Source organism: Sebastes umbrosus, chromosome 14 (assembly GCF_015220745.1).
Source record: "Sebastes umbrosus isolate fSebUmb1 chromosome 14, fSebUmb1.pri, whole genome shotgun sequence".
NCBI lineage: Eukaryota > Metazoa > Chordata > Actinopteri > Perciformes > Sebastidae > Sebastes > Sebastes umbrosus.
This window is the reverse complement of record NC_051282.1, coordinates 24,922,664-24,944,214: the sequence shown is the minus strand read 5'-3', so window position 1 is coordinate 24,944,214 and position 21,551 is coordinate 24,922,664. Positions and strand designations below refer to the sequence as shown.

At 42.6% G+C, this 21,551-nt stretch overlaps 1 protein-coding gene across 7 annotated transcripts in view; it reads left to right on the top strand.

The window, feature by feature from the left end:
- si:ch211-114m9.1 (rho GTPase-activating protein 44) overlaps window positions 1-20,166 on the top strand; it is a 33,854-nt gene extending 13,688 nt beyond the window's left edge. Inside the window, exons 2-23 of one of the 7 annotated variants that reach the window (XM_037791396.1) lie at window positions 153-192; window positions 1,491-1,610; window positions 1,728-1,804; window positions 1,969-2,080; window positions 2,259-2,335; window positions 3,349-3,463; window positions 3,628-3,696; window positions 3,882-3,963; window positions 4,354-4,481; window positions 5,953-6,064; window positions 6,581-6,662; window positions 6,839-6,919; window positions 7,870-7,983; window positions 8,069-8,160; window positions 8,921-9,104; window positions 10,798-10,815; window positions 10,922-11,110; window positions 12,253-12,765; window positions 14,745-14,890; window positions 14,989-15,390; window positions 16,001-16,052; window positions 17,080-17,213. In XM_037791396.1, coding sequence (XP_037647324.1) covers window positions 153-192; window positions 1,491-1,610; window positions 1,728-1,804; window positions 1,969-2,080; window positions 2,259-2,335; window positions 3,349-3,463; window positions 3,628-3,696; window positions 3,882-3,963; window positions 4,354-4,481; window positions 5,953-6,064; window positions 6,581-6,662; window positions 6,839-6,919; window positions 7,870-7,983; window positions 8,069-8,160; window positions 8,921-9,104; window positions 10,798-10,815; window positions 10,922-11,110; window positions 12,253-12,765; window positions 14,745-14,890; window positions 14,989-15,390; window positions 16,001-16,008 — 2,761 coding nt within the window. In that variant the 3' untranslated portion in view covers window positions 16,009-16,052; window positions 17,080-17,213. Of the gene's footprint in view, window positions 1-152; window positions 193-1,490; window positions 1,611-1,727; window positions 1,805-1,968; window positions 2,081-2,258; window positions 2,336-3,348; window positions 3,464-3,627; window positions 3,697-3,881; window positions 3,964-4,353; window positions 4,482-5,952; window positions 6,065-6,580; window positions 6,663-6,838; window positions 6,920-7,869; window positions 7,984-8,068; window positions 8,161-8,920; window positions 9,105-10,797; window positions 10,816-10,921; window positions 11,111-12,252; window positions 12,766-14,744; window positions 14,891-14,988; window positions 15,504-16,000 lie in introns of those variants that run through there. The other 6 variants (XM_037791393.1, XM_037791392.1, XM_037791395.1 and 3 more) reach the window with 6 other exon arrangements.
- Window positions 20,167-21,551: the final 1,385 nt, after the last annotated feature.

Genomic DNA, 21,551 nt, shown 5'->3' with positions numbered 1-21,551 from the left:
AAATTCTGTGACTTTTAGTTTTCCCAGACTTTACAGTGCACAAAGCTGCATTCATTGACAGAGCTGATGGATCCAGTGGGAACAGATGTTGTTTAAAAATGCTATGTTGTCTCCCCTGGACATCCTAACTGTTTTACACTTTACCTTTACAGGGCAGAGAAAACAGAGGTGTTAAGCGAGGACCTTCTACAGGTGAGCTGTGGTGTAAGAGTGCATGTGTGTGTGTGTGTGTGCGTGTGTGTTTGTGTGTGTGTGTAAACAGGGAAGGCGATCACAGCACCTGCGAACAGGTGCTTGATGAAATGATGGTCTCTTAGCAGTTAGCGCTGTCATTGTTCATGCTGTGTAAATTAACAGGTGTAAATAATGTGATTATGAGGGCTGTCTTCGGAAATCAGCGGGTCCAACGGTTTAGCATACATTATGTCTGTATGCAGCTCAATAAAAGAGTGATTCTCAGGTTGTTTGATTTGAACAATTACTATTATTATTATAGAAGCAGGAAGAGGTACTCCCCAGCATTTCACAAAAAAAAGCTAATGTAAGAGAAAGTCAGAAAACTGAACAGGTTTTGTAGCTGTAAAGTTTTTTCGTCTTTCTTATTCATTTGATCATCTCACAGCCTCTCACTCAGTCTGGGTATGGGACTGATGATTATTTTCATTACCAATCATTTTTGATGAATCAGTTAAATTTATCAATTGTGACAAATAGGGCTGCAACTAACAATTATCTTCATTATTGATTAATACTCTGGTTATTTTCCCTTTTTTATACTTTGTAAGTACATGTCCTTCCTTTCTGTAATTTAAACATCTCGACACACATTTTCAACAAGTTTTATCTTTCACCAACAGAGAACAGTGCATACATTAAAATAATAATACTGTATTGACAGATTATTTTCTTGATTAATTGATTAATCCAAAAATAGTGAGAAATATCATCCCAGTTTCTCAAAGTCCAAGGTGATGTCTATAAATATCTTGTTTTGTCCAAAACCCCCAACAAATTCAGTTTAACATCATATAAAACAGAAAAAGCAGGAAATCTCCATATTTGAGAGGCTGAAAACAGCATTTCCTGCCATTTTTGCATGAAAAAATACTTTAATGATTAATCGATTTTTAAAAATAGTTGCCGATTTATGTTTCTTTCAATCGACTAATCGATTAGTCGACTAATCGTTGCAACTTTAGTGACAAAACACACCAAAACAATGCCTTTAAATAGCGTATTTTGACTGACCAGCAGTAAAAAAAAAATTATGATATATTTAAATGAACAATATAAAGCATTTTTAAAAATGTGTTGCAATTTTTATTGAATGCAAGGAATAATAGCAGTATAAAAACAGTAGCAGGCGCTGATTTATGATGCTGCATAAGAGATGACAGATGTGGTACTACATGGGTGTGTGTGTGTGGCTATGCCAAGAGGTTTCTGATGTGTGTGTGTGTGGGTGTGGGTGTGTGTGTGTGTTCTTCCAGGTGGAGAAGCGTCTGGATCTGGTCAAGCAGGTGACACACAGCACTCACAAGAAGCTGACTGCCTGCCTGCAGGGTCAGCAGGGGACTGATATAGAGAAGAGATCTGTCAAGTCACCTTCTGTGAGTACCTGCATCCATCATCCTCTCAGACACTGATGCAAACTGATAGGACGTGTCATGATGCAACATTATTCATAATCTTGTATGATTATTAGTAATAGCATTTCTCTCTATCAGAAGAAACTACCGCTCACGATCCTGGCACAATGTATGGTAGAAGGTGCGGCGGTGTTGGGGGATGACTCCCTCCTGGGGTAAGTTACTGTCGTTAACAGGCCTTCGCTCACACACACACACTCACAGAGTCATCTTTAATTATTGATTTGGCTATTGAATTCTCCTCTGTCCTCATTACCCTTGTCTGCATTTTAATTGCATTTGATTTCCTGTGACTTTGTGTTCGGCCGTCACCAAACAGGAAGATGCTGCAGCTGTGTGGGGAGACGGAGGAGAAGCTGGCCCAGGAGCTCATCCAGTTTGAGTTCCAGATAGAGAGAGATGTGGTAGAGCCGCTCTATGTGCTCGCTGAGGTGAGCTCCAATTAAAGACATAACACCTTCCTGATGTGACTGAATTACAGAGCTGCACTCAGTCACTGTTTTATTTTATCTCAGATGTTAAGGAAGTTTCAAGCAGAATAGCAGATCCTCATTTACATTTTATATCCCCTGAGCTGACGTTAATCCTGCACTTCATTTTCTCTTGTAGGTGGACATTCCCAACATCCAGAAACAGAGGAAGCACTTAGCTAAACTTGTCTTGGACATGGACTCCGCTCGAACAAGGTGACGTCCACGTTCAAAAGCCAGGCTGCAACCTGCTCTCGTTCATTTATTTTTAAAATAAAGGCTCAGGTTTTAAATGTCTTTGCAGGAAGCATGACATTACGACGATGTAGAAGGGCCAATTTAGGTAAAAAAAATCAATTATTACAGATTTGGAGAGGGGCTTCAGGATTTCTGGAATTAAAGTTGAAAAGATAATGTATATTTATGCCTTTATAATCTCGCAAATTAGAGATTTTTTCCTCATAAATTTCCCACTTTAATCCGAGAGAATAACCACATTTTTCTCTTGTAAATTTATGACTTTATTCTCTGTCGTAAGGCGAGGTGCAGGAGAGCAAGGTGAAAAGTTCTGAAGAGAAAACATCAGTATGCTGGAAAAATAAGGCAGACTTTTATTTTCAGTCTGAAAACCCATCAAACAAAGTAAAAATACAGGGAGGGAAAAATCCTCAGCCTTCAAAACACACTGCTCACCGCAGGTCTGGTGCTGCTCTTTTTGAAAAAAAAACCTGCTTTCACACATACTAATATAACCTGAGAGCCCGCCCTTCCAGTTCAAACTGGCCTATCAGATGAGGACTACTGTCAGCTGGGATTGGAGACACCTGAAGTGAGAACCTGGTCAATCAGAGCACACCTGAACACACCTGGAGCCGCTCAGTCCCCAGTCAGTTAATTAACCACTCAACTACAGACCAAAGAAAACTGTGATCCACCCCACTTGGCCCAAATAGTGAGTGAGGGAGTCGGTGCTTCCTCACAATCTCGGAAAATCTGAGTTATTTCACAGAACATTACCGCTGTCCCCCGGCGCCATAATTATTATATTTATGCCTCAGCGGCAGCGACAGTCGTGGCCCGGAGGCATTATATTTTCAGGTTGTCCGTCCGTCTCTACGTTCATCCGTCTCTACCAGTAACTCTAGTGTTTACCTACAATGGCCCTAATACGCCGTCGTATGACATATCCAATGCAGTGGATTCATATTTTTCAAACCTCACATCCATAGATATCAGCAGTCGTCCAAGTCATCCAGTCACCCAAGCACGCTGCAGCCCGGCGCCAAGTCCGAATCCCTCAGAGAGGAGATGGAGGAGGCAGCCAATCGGATGGAGATTTGTAGGGTGAGTCACACCAATCAGATCACTTCACTCCTCCGGCTCCTTTGCTCTCCATTTGATTTATAGCCCCTCTGCATGCATCAGACACAAATGGACCACAATGCCAGGATGATATTACAGTTATATGAAGGACTTCAGTGAGATCATTTCTCTACTTTGTGTTTCAGGATCAATTGTCAGCAGATATGTACAGTTTTGTGGCCAAAGAAATAGACTATGCAAGTTACTTCCAGACAGTAAGTATATTTTATCATCAAATGTGTAAACCCAGTGAGGAAAAAATGTTCTTTCTTTTCTGCAAATAAAATATTTTTTTACCATTTTAGCTAAGGTTACAATACACATTGTAGATTATCTGACTTGTATTATATGAGACACACTTGTCAGGGGTTGTTTGTTATAATCTCTTCTCCTTCTGTAGCTGATAGAAACGCAGGCAGAATATCACAGGAAGTCATTAGAGATTCTTCACAGTATCCTGCCCCAGATTAAAGCTCACCAAGGTGAGTCTCGTAATGTGTGTGTGTGGAGATCAGCTCTAATTCTGCACCTGAAGCAATATCATGATGAGAAGGAATGGAGTTAATAGCCCTGACATGTCACATTACAATCTCATTATCAGGCTATAATTATCCACCTTCATAGTTATGCTGCTGGCTAGTTTACAAGTGCTACAAACCAAACCACATTTCCCTGTTAAATACTAGAAATAGAAATGTGAAATGCAATCTCCTCTTAAAAGTCACATTAAATTAAAGTTAGGATATAATTGATGGATGTTGTCTCCGAACTTTATATGCCTTCATTGGTCTAAAGTCGTTCAGGATGCAGCTCAGGGTGCGTAGGTTTGTTTGTGTCTGTGTGCGATTGAAGCTGGTGTTTTTGTGTTGCAGAGGCGTGGGTGGAGAAGCCGTCGTTTGGCAAGTCTCTGGAGGAACACCTGAATATTAGTGGGAGAGAGATTGCCTTCCCCATCGAAGCTTGTGTCACAATGCTGTTAGAGTGCGGCATGCAGGAGGAGGTAAAGGGCACACACATACACACATCACTTAGGATTTTTCAACACAGTCTCGTCACATACTGATGCTTTGTCAGACCCCTTTACGGTCGCAGTAAACTTAGTGTTGTGAATTCAAACAAAAACACTTGCTCAAGTTTTGGAAAAAACATCATGGTTGGGCTTAAAATTACTACGTGAAACACATAATGTGGTTTGCGCTGTGCTCGCCGCTGGGTTTAGCGCACATCACAGAGTGCCGCACCCAAATTTCAACCAGTTGGAACTTTGGTAAAAAGCAGTTGTTTTGCGCTGTGCAAGCCATTTGAAATTATGGATTTCAGAGTGCAGTGGTACCGTTGCTGTTTTCTGTGTGAAAGGCCCATAAACGTTGCAAAAATGGACACGAACAAACAGCTGTTTGTAACGTGAAAGTGAAACTTAACCCCCAGGACGCAAACAGCGGCCTCCTGGACGTAAGTCCTTTGTTTGTTGGACCCATCCACCTCCCCTCCTACCCGCCCAATATGTGTTGTTTTGCTCTTTAAACTACATCACCACACTTCCCGACCACTTTCTCTGAGCTTCTAATATTTCCACGGAAGGGTTTACTTTGTAGTTACTTGAAATACAATAGATGGGTTCTATGGGTACACACGAGTCTCCCCTTTACAGACATGCCCACTTTATGATAATCACATGCAGTTTGGGTTAAGTCATGTAGTTGTATAAATTGGGTATCACTGTAAAGTGGAGACTCTTATGGATCCAATGAGCCCAACTGTATTCATGTGTGATGATGTTAGTCTCCATAGTAACCATTTCATTGTATTGAGAGCATTTTTTTAAACTTGACCTCACTGTATAAAATGACCTGTGGTGACTTCTAGGATAATCACAATCTCATGAAACTTTACAACCACAAAACTAAAGACCTAGAACATTCAGAGGATGGAGGGCTTTCCTGTAAATTGCTTTCCTGTAAACCACTTCTATGTGGCATATACTGCTGACCTGCTTTCTCCCTCTAAAGACTACCTCCCCCCCCCCCTAAAAAAGACAAAAATTGTGGGTCTCAGAGGGTTAAACCTGACTTTATCGTACCTTATCAAATCATTCCCAAGAGCTTTTATTGGCTCTTATCTTCTTGACCTTTAAATTAAAATTAAATTAAACTGAGGAAGGAGAGAAAGGACATGTAGCAACGTCTTTGCAACAGGAAACATGGCTGTGAGATCGAGGTTACTGCTCATCTTTACGATGGTGTTTGTGGTAATTAGACCAATTAAAATCTCACAGTGTGCTTTGGAACATGGTTGACAGTGATATATTAATATATTAATGGACGTGTAAAGCCACCAGTTTGTTGCTGTGTTATTTATCATCAACCAATGTCAAGTGCACAACAGTCGAGGCTATTACTTTAGCACGGCATCATGTTAGATGTGATAATTACACATGATTATATGTGTGTGTGTCTGTGTGTGGGCTGCAGGGCCTCTTCAGAGTGGCTCCGTCAGCCTCCAAGCTGAAGAAGCTGAAAGCGTCCCTGGACTGTGGAGTTCTGGATGTGCAGGAGTACTCCTCCGACCCACACGCCATCGCAGGTGAATTACACCCACACGAATGCCTTGTTCAAAGCCCATTTCCATAACAACTACCCCTACACTGTCATTGTAAGTCAGGATGAAAACTGTCCTATGTTAAAGGAAATCATTTTTACTCAACATCTGCCAGTTTTTATGATGTGGAAATGGAGAGGTTATTTGTGCCGTGCAAAAGATTTCAGATTGATTTTGGATCTAGTTGGCAGAATATGTTGTTCTTCGTGGGGCGAGCATAGCGCCGTCTTCATCAGCTCTGCCCTCAGTGCTCTTTTCCTGAAGGCTTTCTGTTCTGATAGTGCTGCGCATTTCACACATTAGCATGAAATCTGTGTTGAGCGATCTGAATCTGGCAGCTGCAGCTAGCCGCGAGGGCCTGCTGGAGGGGAGTGGAGATATGGGGCATGGCCTCGCCTGTACTCTGAAGAGAGACAACAGCCCTCCTCTCCTCTAAAGAAGCAAACCAGTTTTTTACTCTCTCTCTCTCTCTCTCTATCTCCCTGTTTTTCTCACCCACAGGGGCTCTGAAATCATACCTCCGTGAGCTCCCTGAGCCACTGATGACCACTGAACTTTATGATGAATGGATTCTGGCCTCCAAGTGAGTTTTCTCATTAAATGCATTTTCTTCAATTATGCCATCGGCCTGGATGAAAAAGAGAAAATAGTCCAAAGTCTTTACAAAAGGGGTTCTTAACTGCCAAAATGAAAAATGGTGACATTTATGAAGAAATGGAGCAACGGTAAACCACAGTGTTTTGTTTTTTATTCCCCCAGCCTTCCAGATATGGACAAGAGACTACAAGCGTTAATGACAGTGTGTGAAAAACTCCCCACAGACAACTTGAACAATTTCAGGTCAGTCGCTTTCCCTCATTTTCTGTCCTCTCATTTGTACATACAATGTTCCCATCATCTCACGACCCTGAATAGGATAAGCGGTTACAGATAATGGATGGATGGATGTTTCCATCGTAGTCTGTATATAAGAAGTGGACATAGTCACCGTGACGTCACCCATTGGTTTGTGGACTGCTGTTCTGAAGCCTTGAGTTTGGCATTTTGGCCGTCGCCATGTTGTTTTTTTGCAACCAGAAGTGACACGAGAGGGAGGAGCTAAGTACAAATGAATGCTGAATAAGACATCTTTAGGCGACCAAAATGTTACAATTAACTTTCATGAACTGAAAACACACTGTGAAAGAGTTAAAGTACCGGACAACGCCGTGGTAGCGACCTGTCAATCACAAGGTAGCCACGCCCTAAAGCATCCCCTGCTTTATGGTCTATCTGACTCTAAATGGGACCATAATTGACTAAATGAACATCATGCTGTATTGAAGAAGACTTGAGACTAGCGATTGAGACCATAAACTCATGTTTACAGTGTTTACTGAGGTAATAAATCAAGTGAGAAGTAGGCTCATTTTCTCGTAGACTTCTATACAATCAGACTTCTCTTTGCAACCAGAGGAGTCGCCCCCTACTGGCTGTTAGAAAGAATGCAAGTTTAAGGCTCTTCTGCCTTTCTATGTTATATGAAGCCAAAACACTGATTTTATACATGAAATGATGCAGGCTGCGTAATGGTCAAGCGGGCCTATGTTCAGATAATTTCCTCTGCTATGTCTCTGCCACCTCCTCAGATAATTTGCAGGTCTGTAATTGATAGTGCTGCAGTTCAACAAGCCCACATTTTGGTTTATACGTCATTGAACAGTTCGGTTTAGTATCCCTAGAAGCTTAACATGTCTAACAAAAAGGAATAAATAAGGTATAAAATCCACTCTTTTATTTAAATCCCACAGATATCTAACCAAATTCTTAGCTAAGCTAAGCGACTACCAAGACTCAAACAAGATGACTGCCGGCAACATGGCGATTGTTCTCGGCCCTAACTTGCTTTGGACGCACACTGAACCGTATGTATTTATATTTTTAACACAACTACCTTCCTTAAATCATAGAAGGGTTGTACTGCAGTTCAGTTCTCTCTCTTCTCTCCAGGAACATGACGGAGATGATGACGACGCTGTCCCTGCAGATTGTTGGCATCATTGAGCCCATCATCCAGCATGCTGACTGGTTCTTCCCTGGAGGTGGGATCACATACTATGTATGTAATATTACAGTCAGGATGGGCACCATATCTATTTTTACTGATCTTCAATCATTGTAATTATATAATGGGATTTTAAAAGAAACACTGTAGGATATGACCCATAACTTTGCCAATCCAAATTAACAAATTAAAGCAGTTTTTCAGATCAGTTAGTGAAAAACTTGGTAAGATATTAATATACTTAATTATTTCCTGTTGCTCAGCCCTGTATGAATACTGTGATACCTTATGATCTTATCATTCTCCTTCATGATTGTCAGTTCACATAAACATTACACCAAAATACACCATACAACTACAACAAACCAGCTGTAACACAACAACATACATGAAGCATAATAAACTGTTGATGAGTGCTGCACACATCATGGTGTCTGAGCTGCAGCATCATGTAACACCCAACTTAGGGCAGCAGTTCATGCTGCGTTTGCTGTTTGCTCGCTATAATGGACCACTTCCTGTTTGCAGAAGTCTCATATACAGTGTGGAGTTACAATAAGATGTACACCAACGATTTTTCTAGTTATATTCCTGTTCATATTTTGTAACTCTGTGGAGTAAAATGCAACAAAGCACAATGTTACTCTCTCTGAAATAAGCATTAAATTATGCACCATTATAATCCTGTATTTGGTGAGTAGGAAAACATCAGGATTTTGTCTGTTTTATGTTACTGTAACTCCCATTCTTAAAATAGCACACAGTGTAACATCATGGTGTGTCTCTTCCTCCCTCAGATATTGAGTTCAACTTGACGGGCAGCTACGGCAGCCCGATCCACACCAACCACAACTCCAACTACAGCTCCATGCCCTCACCGGACATGGAGCAATGCGAACGCAAGCAGCAGCACGACCAGAGCCGACGCCCGCTGAGCGTCGCCACTGACAACATGATGCTGGAGTTTTACAAGAAGGATGGGTATGATGCCAAGTGCATCCTTCTGCTGCCCACATCTCACTCTCTCTCTCTCACTCTCTTTTCTCTCTCGTCGCCACCCACGCCTCCTCTCAGGCATCTGATATTTGATTCTTATATTTGAGACGGGCAGCACAAGCACAAAAAGCACTAAAGTTTTCAGCTCTAGACCCTCCTGTCAATAGTTCCAGCACATACAACCCATATTATCCTGATCCATCAGGAGAAGAGAGTCTCATTTGAATACGTGGGGCTGAATCGCCTTGAGTGGCATTGTCTCTATGGCAACGGGTCTCCGATGAAGGGCTGCTGGTTACCTTCTTTTTTTCTCAGGAAATCTTTCTCTAGTGCTATCTCCCCATCCTCCCACACCCTGCTCCTCCTTCACAGTCTGGCTAGCACGTCACCTGGCCTGAGTCATTCATCCAGCTGGTGGAAAATCACTGGCAGAATTAGAACTGACACCAAAATACACCCCCGCCAAATTAAGGGAAAAGGCTGTAATAGTATAGGCATCGATCTAAATCTTCAGCATCCCATAATCAGCAGCTATCAATACAGGGGGGATAGAAAATAGCTTTTATCTGTTTAGAGTAATGAGCAGCCTGGGATAAAGCTCTGTCTGTGTGTTTGTGCGTTTCTAAGAGCAGACAGGTTTAATTACAAAAAACAAGTCTTTAATTGGACGATCCTTTTGTCCAGCTCTCCTTAGTTACTGTTGCTAGGTCAGAAAAGCTTTGAGAAACCGGCTGTGTGGTTCATGGATGTTTTGTTTAGAACATAGTTTCTGGGTGTCGGGCAATATAGCTTCAAGAAGCCGACAGCAAGGACTTGGACTTTTCCAGTCGGGATGCTTGACGTTGTGTATATTCAAATAAATAACACCAAAAGTTACTTCAGGAACAGACGAACGCTAGCCTGGATCTTTTCTGGCTAACGATAATTCATGTACTTTTAAAAATATGTCAGCTACCAACCTATATCCGATATTTTAGTGTCCGTCCGAAACACAAATTGCATACTAAATCCGGTGAAATATTACAATATGCAAATGCTGGTCGCTACGGCAGCATAATTATCCCACAATGCAATGCGGTAGTGATGACAACGTTCATAACGGACGTTGACGGACAGCTCTGTAACATCGATAACGCTTCAATTTAACTGCAAGTATAAGATTTCCCTTTGCTAGGCGTAATATATATTTTGAATTAGTTCAGACTTAGATTCTCACAAATTGTCGTTTTGGTCACATGAGGTTGGTACAGGTTACCATGGTTACACATCTCGAATCCGGCATCTGACGTAAATTACTGCTCAGCGTGTTCCGAAAAGAAACATACTACTGTTTATTCACACAAAAGTATGTTGAACTATATTACAGTATATAGTAATGTTACCTTTGAACAGACGTAGCATATCTAAGTATAACAGGACTGAGGCTCTGCCAGGTACAAGCCTGCTCAACTGTTATTGGAGAACAGAGCGAAAGGGGGCGGGACTTAAGAAAGGTCAATTGGCGCTCAGTAGATAAGTTTGGGCTGGTTATGTAGCCTAACATCCTCTCACCTCTCTACTCCTCCCTGCCTCTATGGATCTCATCTCCCCATCATCATATACAGTGTACTGTTGTGAACCTGTCTGCATTACTTCTGACCTCATATCCCTTTTGCCTCTCTTCCCCCTACTAACGCAGCATTAGGAAGATACAAAGGTACCGTATCATGCCTATTTTTCCCCTTCTTCTTTCCTTACCACCCTCCACTCACATCTATCTTCATCAACATTTATGACTCTGGATATGTGTGTTTCGTCTCCAGTATGGGCGTCCGGGTTATGGACACCTCCTGGGTGTCTCGTAAGGGCTCAGCCACGCTGGCGCGCAAGACCTCCTCCACTCCTCCGGGCATGCAAGGCCCCGGCTCTCCAGCGGACACTCTCATCCCCGAGCAGCCCGGAGAACTCGCCACCTCGCCTTCCGCGACACCGCCACCTGGAGAGAGGGTTTGGTAAGTCACAGTGGAGACGCTGTCCCCTCCCTCTTCCTCACGCATCCACTCCTGTTCATTTTTACTGCCATCGCCATCATCATCATCATCAACTTTCTCTGCTCTGTGTGATCTTGGCTGTTTTAATCCCATTCATTTGCAACTTCTCCATGTTGTTTTTAGTGTCAACGCCTTCATGTCTCATTCTGTTATTATTATGATTTCTCACTCTCCACATGATTTGTCAGGTTCATGTCATTGTGGGTAAAATTCTCAAAGGATAATGACATTTTTTGACTCTAACTCTGAAGGGTTTTAGTCCAAATACTGTATGGAAGTTTTGTTTCTGTACATACCACTAAGCTTCAACCTGCAAGTCCTTTGCGAGCATGCTAATATTTCCAATATCCCATTGTTGTGGCTTGGCTTTCTCAGCTTTGGTCGTGAATTATTTCCTTTTCTGTTGACACTACGACTGATTTCACCATTTTTATTTATTTTTTTGCGTATGATTATCATAGTTAAACATGAATAATCACCTCATGGTCGCTGCTCTGCCTGTGTGGCAGACAAGATAATAATAATATGGCTTCTTTCTGGCTTGGCTGGCTTTCCCCTCCTCTCCTGTGGCTCTTTCAGCCGATGAAAGGGTTTTGTGTCTGTTTCACGCTGCCCTGGGCTGACTGCAGGACCTGCAATGCAAACAAGTCATATACTGGAGGATAAGGGCAGATAGGGTTTCCATATGCAGCAGCAGAGAGGAGATAGTCAGTCATCAGCTCAGCTTGATAATATTGTAAGCGTGCAGACCAGCACTTTGGCTCCAGAGACAGATCCTCACAGCTCCATGCAGTGTGCAGACACAAGGTGATCACAGAGGGAGTCCTACACACTCTTTTCCTTTGGCAATAAACTTTCTTTTCCTTTGCTGTTTCTTTGTGCTTGTCTTTGTATTTGCACTAAGCTGACTGTGTGCTAAGCTTGGTGCCCACCGCCCACCCTAAATTGCAATTTTTTTTTCTCTTCTGTTTTTGGCTACGGACCAACTAACACACTAACACCCTAATCATCCAAACAGCTTATCCTATATCGCTCCCATGCGTCTCCCTGTTCAATCACTAGAGCTGTTTCTCTTGTGCTGTTTATTCTCTTAATATCTACAGCTCAGACAACGTGTCGCCCAATCGGCCGGACACCTCTCATGCCCACCCACCCCCAGGGGAGGACCGGCCGCCCCCCCCTTACCCCATCTCCTCGTGCCACGTCGCCCCGCACCTCTTCTACCCCAAACCCCCGCCCTGCGCTCGCCCCGTGGCACCGGGTCCAGAGTCCCAGCCCCCCGCCTCTCCCCCGCCCCCGCTGCGCTGGTCTGGCTTCACTCCCCCCGCCCCGCCCCCTTCCTCCTCTTCTTCCTCTTCCTCCTCGTCACTTGACATCAATTCGAACCCCAAGCCCAGCTGTCTGCATTTCCCCAAGCACAGCCCGCCTGGTGACATGTCGCATGCTCCCCCGCCAGACACTAATGCTTCACCACTCTACATCAAAACCCCCTTGGTACTATCCCGCCACGACCAGTCCCTTGGCAACCCCCCTAGCCTCCCTTCGTCCGCGCCCCCGCCCCCGCCGTGGGCTGCCTGTCCATGTGCCCGAGAGAGAGGACCCCCCAGGCTGACTAGGTAAATACAACACACCCACGGCCACTATGGATGCATCACAGAGTGGCATCTGTATCTCTCCTCTCCTCCAGCTCGCTGGCTCATATTTGCTTTTTGCTTTTTTTTCTCTCCTCCTCCTCCCCCTTCAAATTACATACCTCAGATTCTGTAACATTCAGGTTGTCGAGGGATGCCTCTCATGGGGGTTGCCTAGCAACAAAGGATGTTACTGGCTTATATAGCGCTCGGTTTCATGCTGGTATTGAGTAGACGATAAATACATGGACGAGGCTGCATATGGCTATCAAAAAGCATATGAATGTATTTATTCTACAGTTTGCAGCAATTTTTTTACTAACCAGCTGAAGGAAAAAGTTAAAGATTTTTAAGGTTAGTAATGTAGCACCGTGTATAAGCATCTTCCAGCTTGTCCCAAAGTGCTGAGTTTGTACAGAGTGACTGTGGCAGTTTCCTGACTCATAAGTCTGTGGTGTTACAACCACACAAGACAGTGTGAATCATTGCAGCAAATCTTTGTCAGCGATAAGAACAAGCTCGACTTGATAACGCTCCCTCTTGTGATTTGATAGCTCCATGACTTCCCATCCAGATGGATTATTTTGGGGAAAAGACGGCTCAAAGAGACTGCAGGAGATTGCAGTTAATTAGATGTCATATAATCCAAAATGTGTGAATACTGTACTGCAGTATCTGCGCTCTTTGTGGGTGTGAGTTCATATGAGTTTTGCGACTATACTTGTCTATATTATTGAGTATTATCCTCATTCCAGACATTAATTATCTTACAGTGAGAAGAGACTACAGAAAAACACATAGTATATCAAATTCCCATTACTGATGACTTATAACACAATTTGCTAAAAGATAGTTAATGCTGATCTTAGTAAATATAAAATATATTTACAAGATCAGCTAATTAATCTGTTCATACAGTCCATTAGTAGACTAACTGATCCACGAAGAAGAGCAAAGATGTATAAGGTGGGTCCTTGATTAAGTGCACTCTATTGGTTGGTCTATGATTACAGTACATTAAAGTAGGTTTAGATTTACTTGCTCATATCTTGTTACATGCAGCATCTCTACTCTATTTTCTGTGCATCCTCACTACTGTCTGTTAGGAATAAAAACTGAAGTAAATTGAGGAGTTTTTTGCCCAAAGAAGCATTCACGCTACTTCTTTTGTTGCTGCATACAAATATGTACACCTTCTGTTCAGCTCAGCGGCGTTTTGATCAGGAATCCAGTGTGAAATCTTGTGAGAGATCCCAGCTGGGCTGAAGTTGAGTCTCTCAACTTCATTTTTTTAGATCATTATAAGCAGCTGTATCTACAGGGAGGAAAGGAATTCAAAGTTTTGATTTTTATATATAAATATCTATGTCAGAAAACAACATGAAAAATTGACCCAATTTCCTGGTGTTCTGAAAAACATGCCTGGAAGCTTTTTTTTTTACCTCCTTTTTTATTCTATGAAAACTAAAATGTGCTTTTTTTATAAATAATGCATCATTATTATATCCATCTGGATGCCAATTCCATCTAACTTCATTATTTGAATAAAACAAATTCCATTCAGAATCCCTGATTTGTTAATGACAATTTGATCAACTAAAAAGACAAAAACTTCACAAATGCAACACTAGATGCTCCGTCATCTTCGTTGTGGTAGTTTTATGGACTTATGTGCACCCTTTGTGCAAAAAGCTGTTAAATAAGAGGTGTTTAAAAAGATGTGACACCGTTTGGTCGCCAAACACACTGCTTACATTGATGTATCCTTGTTTGACATAATTTTCTGGTTAATATTGGTGACACTGTACTTAAACATAGTGAAACACTGATAAGTGGTGATGATGATGATGATGATGGTGGTGGTGGTGGTGGCACTGAGGTAATGTACATGATGTATACTGATAGTTAACAAACATACTATATCTGGTTTTATTCACACACTAATGTCTTCTTGTCTTTTGCAGTTCATTGAAGAGTAAAGAGCTCTCCCCTGTAATTGGACACAAAGGCATCCAGGTGGCTGGTCCCACAGTCCCCCCCAGCTGTAGTCCTCAGAGCAGTAGCCAGTCCCCCCACTCCACAGAGCACAGTCCACACACCCTGCGCAAAGGTCAGCACCTCTCTCAGTCTCAATCTGAGCTTCAGTTTAAGAGGATGTTTTCATTTTTACCAGGAGACTAATGTGACTGATGTGTTGTGTGTCTCCAGGTTCCAAGAAGTTGGCCCCTGTGCCTCCCAAGGTCCCCTACAGCCAGTCTTGCGGGATGTCCGACCAGTCCACAGGTCAGCCGTCACCGGTCAGCCTGTCCCCCACACCTCCTAGCACTCCCTCCCCTTATGGACTGGTCTGCCCTCCTGGGCAAGTGCCCCCATCCTCCCCCGGGCAGACCCCATTAGGGGCGCCCCACTCCCTTTCGTCCCCGCCCTCCCTGACCGGAACGCTCACCAAGTCGCGGCCCGCCCCTAAGCCCAGGCAGAGACCCAGCCTGCCCCCTCCTCAGCCACCCACAGCCCCCCCTGGGTTCATTGGTTCGGCCATGGCCCCAGTCCCCCAGCCCCTGGAGCAGGGCCTCCTGGATGGACTGTCTCCCGGGGAGAGCATGTCTACAGGTAAACATCAGCCCTTGGCAACAACACCCCCTCCGCCACCACAGGTGGGGCTGCAGCGGCCTTCTCTCAGACTCGCTGTGGCTCTGTCCAACGGAGACGGCGGACGAGTTTAGGACTCAGTAGGACTTGTAGATATAAAAAAAAAAAATCCCCTTTATTGACTGTTCCCAAACGAATGTCTGAATGAATAAAAGTTGCCTTTTAGACACAGATGCCTGAGAATTATGTAAATATTACTGTAGCGAGCTCCTTGACTGACCTATGTACCCATTGCTTGTGTTATGTGATGATGTTTCTGGGTAATGTGTGGAAACATCAGAGAAGCATAGCTCGTCCTGCTTGTATGGAAGTTGCCATTAGATTCATCATGTGCTCTCTGTTTATCTGTGTTACCCAGACCCTCACTCGGCAGAGGTAGGTCAGAGGCTTACGCACCGGTCCAGTCTCTCTAGCAGGCGTGGAAACCTAGCCAGAACAAAACCCCACATTATATCTACACTATGATGTTCTGATGATGAGGTGTTCTGTCATTATATACCAATCATTCTGTCACTTTGCTATATTTATCATTCTCTTGTCCCCTCCCCTGCTACTATTGTGTACCCTGCAGCTGTGTGAGGCCAGGGATTCAGTGTGGGCTAAGTGTGAGGGGGACTTTTAGGGTAAGCCAGACCGTCCCCGCCCCCCATGCGCTCCATCTCACTGCCTGGCCTCGTGCTGTGGCTGCCTCTGGGGTCTCCTGCAGCCTGCCTCAAACATACATAGCTCTCAATTAGAAGATATTCCATATTTACTCTTGACATTATTGACTCTTTGCACGGTGTTGCAGTTCAACGATAATGCATGGCTTAAGGACTTCCCAGAGTGCACCACACTGCGCTCACATTGCAGACGCCGTCGCTTACAAAGGTCCATCTTAAAGCCCCTCCTCCTTTCGTTGCCCCATTCCCAGCCCAATGCCAGCAGACATCCCCCCCTCTAACGCGCCTGCCACCGGTATCGGGGCGCCACAGGTAACCCTCCTCTGGCAGGTTCATCGCTTTTTTATAACCTCTGCTCCCTCTTACTACACCGCCACGCTCCATCCCATTCCTACACAGGAGTATAGTCACCAGTCTCTGCTTGGACCTGCTGCTTTCAGTAAATGCAGCAGCACATTAGAGAATATTTAGAGCTAATATCCGGTCCTCATGAGATTTCCATCGTTAACTTCAAGCCCACTTGGTGTCTTGGTGCCATTTTTTTTCTCCACAGAGTTCCACACACATCTTGTTGCCTCTGTGTTGGTTTACCCGACCATTGTTGTGTACAGTAATGTGTCAATGTGCAGTCATTTTGACCTGTTTTATCTGAAAATATCTGTTGTTGTTGTCTCAAAAGACACAAAAAAAGCTGTGACATACCACACTATAGTCGCTCCTTCAGGTGTGACACACTGAGAACATCCCTGTGTAGAATGTGAAGCACATGTAAATCCACTGATTACTTTAATCAGGATCACCATATGCCACTTACCATTGAGTTCAGACTCAAAAAGATTAATATTATTTCTGCTCTCTTCCGTTTTTTACACCTCATTATCATCATCATATGCCCTCTCCTCCTCCTCCTCCTCTTCCTCCTGCTCATCATTTCCATTTCCACCATTCTGCTCACCACACTCACCTCTCCCGCCATGCTCACCATTAGATATCTTCAATTATGAAATCCCCTCCATCAATGTCAATCTGGACAGCCTCATCGATGAGTTCAGCGGTGTCCCTTGCAGGAGGTCCTTGGCAGTGGCAGACTCTCCGGAGGGGGACGCTGTGCCTGAGGAGGAGCCACAGAGCACCACTCTATGACCTATGACCCTAAAGGCATCACAGCTTACCAGCACCCTCGTGGCTGTACATACTCTTTAACTGTCGCCACCAAGGCCTGACGGAAACACCAATTGGCCTCACCAATGCCCACCTGAAACCAGAACTCATCTGCTACAGGCTGCAAAGAAACTCATCTCTTGCAATTGCTCGCTAGTACATAAATGTGACAAAAAAAAAACACCAAAATGCCATAGTGGAGGAACAGTTGCCTTTAAGAGGAAAGACTGGATGACATTAAAAGATTTTTTTTTTTTCGCTTTGCTTTGTTCATCTTTGTTGTTTGATGCAGTGGTCTGTATTTCTGTGAATTTTTTTTTCTTTTTGCCTTATTAGAACATGCAATCAAATTGCAATATGATATTCACAAGTTGTGCAACTTTTGGTAAGGGAAACTCAGAGCCTGACGTGGTTAGGAGCATCCTCAGGGTGAAACAGAGAGAGTGGTCTTGTTATATTGCTCACAGGGTATTCAAGCTTTGTGCACATTAGGGACATGCTGAGCCGTAGACAGACAGGTTTTGCATGCGGGATGAAATGCAGTTTACTTCTTATCGTCACACCCAGTCTTTACTTCCCCTCTTCTATCACATATTACAACTCTTTATCTGACATTTACCTTCATACAGGTAAGCTCACTTTAAACTCACTTTATACCAGCACAGTATGAGAAGAATGTTACTGTAAATTATTTTCTTTTTTTGACGAAAGCACCACGATGTGTTTGCATGACGAGCCAATATGAACAAACTGCTTCGGATCAAGGGCCTCAGAGTGGCAGTGTTTTATTTCGTGTGAGTGTTTTTCTGTTGTCGTTGTCCTTGGAGAGTAAATTTAGACCGCCCACGTGCTGTTACAGTTTGATGATAACGGATGGATGACTACACTGCCTTTAGGTTCGTATGATTCTCTCTCTTAAAACCTTGTTTCAAGTGCTTCAGGTTCAGTGACCTTTGACCCCTAGTGTAAATAAATACAAAGACTGTACATAAATTGATGTATATAAATCTGAGAGGAAAAGTATATGTAAAATGCATATCTTGAATATATATAATAATAATAATAATAATATATGTGCTGATATTTATCATGTGTAGAAAATGTAATGATTAAAAAAAGTTGCTGTTATTTTTGTTCCTGCACACGATGAACAGGTTTCACTGTAGATTAATGATGTTTCACTTTAAATGACACCAGGTAACAATGATGCTGCAACAGAAATGCAGAATTTTGTTTCTGCTAAAAATCAATTGTGGTTTTTCTAACTCTGTCTCCTGAGCTTTGGCTTCAAACATGCTCGAGCACTAATGAGTTGCACAACGGTGCCCTGTGTTTTCCTTCTTTTTCTTTTTAATCAGCTGTTTAATAGATTCCTGTGTAAATAATTAGATTACTTTTAGCCCTTTCGGACCATTGAATTAATTCATAATGAGGATAAATGCAGTCCTAAGCCTATATTGCTGGACGGACTAAAAAATATTGAATTAGAAAAGCGGATGCGCAGTCAAACGTGGCACACCTGCAAAGTTGAAAATAATTGTGTCCTTTGTTGTTATTCTCAGCGCAGGACAATTAATCAGAGGAAGTTCATCCGATAGCAGATGCTGCAGTGTCACTTTTTTTAATCCCATATAAAATGGACTATAATTTTGTCAATTAAAGTGCAATTACAGTGTTTACTGATCCACCTCAGTCCAAAAAAAAAGTGGTCAAAGTCGCCCCCTTCCCAAACCTACAGAAAAAAAGCCATTAATTTTTATTGCAAAGCAATTTAATTTCTTTTTTTTCAGTTTGTTTTATGTGACAAAATGATTAACCTTTCTCCAAAAGTGATCAATGGTATGCCTCCGTGTGTGTTCTCTATGAAGATTTTGGTGGTGTTGATAATTATATTGATAGTTGTGGTGATTATATGACAACAATTGCAAGTGCCCTCTCACTCTGGTTGTTATTTTGGAACTATAGGCATAATTAATGTGTACTAGAGGTTTTATTTTCTGTGCTGGATCCATAAGTTTATACGAGGAGGCAGGGGTATCTCTCTCTCTCTGTGTGCAGACTGAATGTGACTTCAAACGGTAGGTAGGCTACCTGATTTTGTAATAGCTGAATAAATGAGAGCTTGTGTTTGGATGAAGATTAATTGGGGCCTGTTGGCATGTATTATTATCAGTGCAGGGCAGTATTACTGTAATGCTTTTGTGCATCATAACTGGAACTTACAGCCACCTAAAAGCATGCATTCATTCATTCTAGGTGTGATTATTATGCTGCTGAAAAGAAGAAAAAAACATCTGTACCCTCCCCCGAAAAAGAAGTCATAATTTCATCACATATTTAATTTTTGCCAGTAACTTTTCAAGAGCATATTCATAGGAGCCACCAAATGGTACACTGTTATATAGTTTTATCAAGCATTTTAACTACTGTAGACCTACGTTTCTTAACTCACCTCACAACCAAGTATGTTGGTCTGAAGCAAAGCTCAATTTGTTTACATTTTGTGGGGGGGATTTTAAATGAGAAAAAAAATCTGAAAAAGTGTCATGCATGCGCTTAGATAGTCTTTTGATAATCCACGTTTTGTGTCAATCACTGTCTTTTTAGGGATTGTAAGAGGGGGTAAAGTGGACTCTACAGAATGTGGATCACAATAAAAAATGGTCCTTTCGTGGGGTTTTGAGCAATACGGTAGAGGAGTGGATGTTGCCTGTGGATGTACTGCCTCCTTCTGCTTTCACTACTAGTGTACAAATGAAAACCTGCCGCTTGTCAAGCCCACCATGCCCACCCCTCCCTCCTCTGCTTAGCATATCAAGTGGAACACAGTGTGTACTGTGAAGCCTACCTGCAATCCTTATCAGAATGTCAGAAATAAATATATATATTAAACTCTACATTTTTAATAATCTCACCTGGTTCATGTGGGTTTTATTTCACTGTCTTGTTCTGGAAAAAAATGTCTGTTTCAAATTGGACACTTGATGATCCCAGTGACAGAAGTATTACATATAGGTATTTATACTTTACTAGAGTATTTTCTGCCACTTCTGCTGTGCTAGATTTACAAAAAATATTGCAATTTTAATCCATTATATTTATCCAGTGGTGGAATGTAACTAAGTATATTTACTCAAGTACTGCACTTAATGCTGTTTATGTGTTGCTTTATCTGTATTAACAATCTAATAATATCATATATCATAATATATCAGTCACAGGGAACATTTTACAGCCAAACCAGTACTTTTACTTTGATGGTAAGTACATTTTGCTAAAACTTCTTTACTTTTAGGATTCAGGACTTTAACTTGTAATGGAGTACTTTTACTTAAAGAGGACCTATTATCCTTTTGTGTTTTTTCCCCCTTTCCTTTAGTGTGTTATAGTATTTTTGTGCAGGTAAAAGGTCTGCAAAGTTACAAAGCCCAAAGTCCACGTCAAAGGGAGTTACTCTCCCCCACAGAAACACTAATCCGGAACTGCCTGAAACGCCTTGCTTGAAGTCCCGCCTTTTCTTCCGTAACGTGGTGATGTCACCAAGTAACAAATTTACATAATACCTGCTTAGCGGCTAGTTTGGCACGCCCTCACACAAAGCAAGTTAGAGCGGAGCTAAAGCGGAGTCCAGAGAGTTTGGTTCCGTTGACCAATCACAACAGAGAGGGCCAGCTGACCAATCAAAGTAGACTGTGGGGGGAGGAGCTCAAACAGAGCGTTTCAGACAGAGGGTGAAAAGAGGTGCTGCAGCACAGCCGGTATGATACAAAATAAAGCGTTTTTTGAACATCAAAGTATGTAAATGTTCTAGTAGAAACCCAAAATGCAAGTAGTGAACCTGAAAATTAGCACAATAGGTCCTCTTTAAGTAAAGGATCTGACTTCTTCCACCAGCGCCTGGAGGTTAATCCTGTCATATAGGAATGTATTCAACAGCATGAGCATATATGCTCACTGGTGGAGAAATCTGACAGCTGAGCAATTTTCCCACTCTTAGTACTATAATAATTTTGACCTGAATAAATTGCTAGTATTAGAATTTTTTACCTATTATGTCTTTGCCTTGAAATTGGGGGTCCTTTACGTGTTTTTTCTCACTTTTATGGTTGGTCCATCCACTGCCATGTAAGCCACCAACAGGAATATCATCTAAAGAGTCTGACTCATTAAATGAAATTAATCATTATTATCCTCCTCCCATTCACTGAGAAACCGGCTATGGCTTAAAAACAGCGGTTTCTTCAGGTGTGTAACTTGTAGGACTGGTCCAGCAGGATGGCTGAGGGGTTGCAGCAGCAG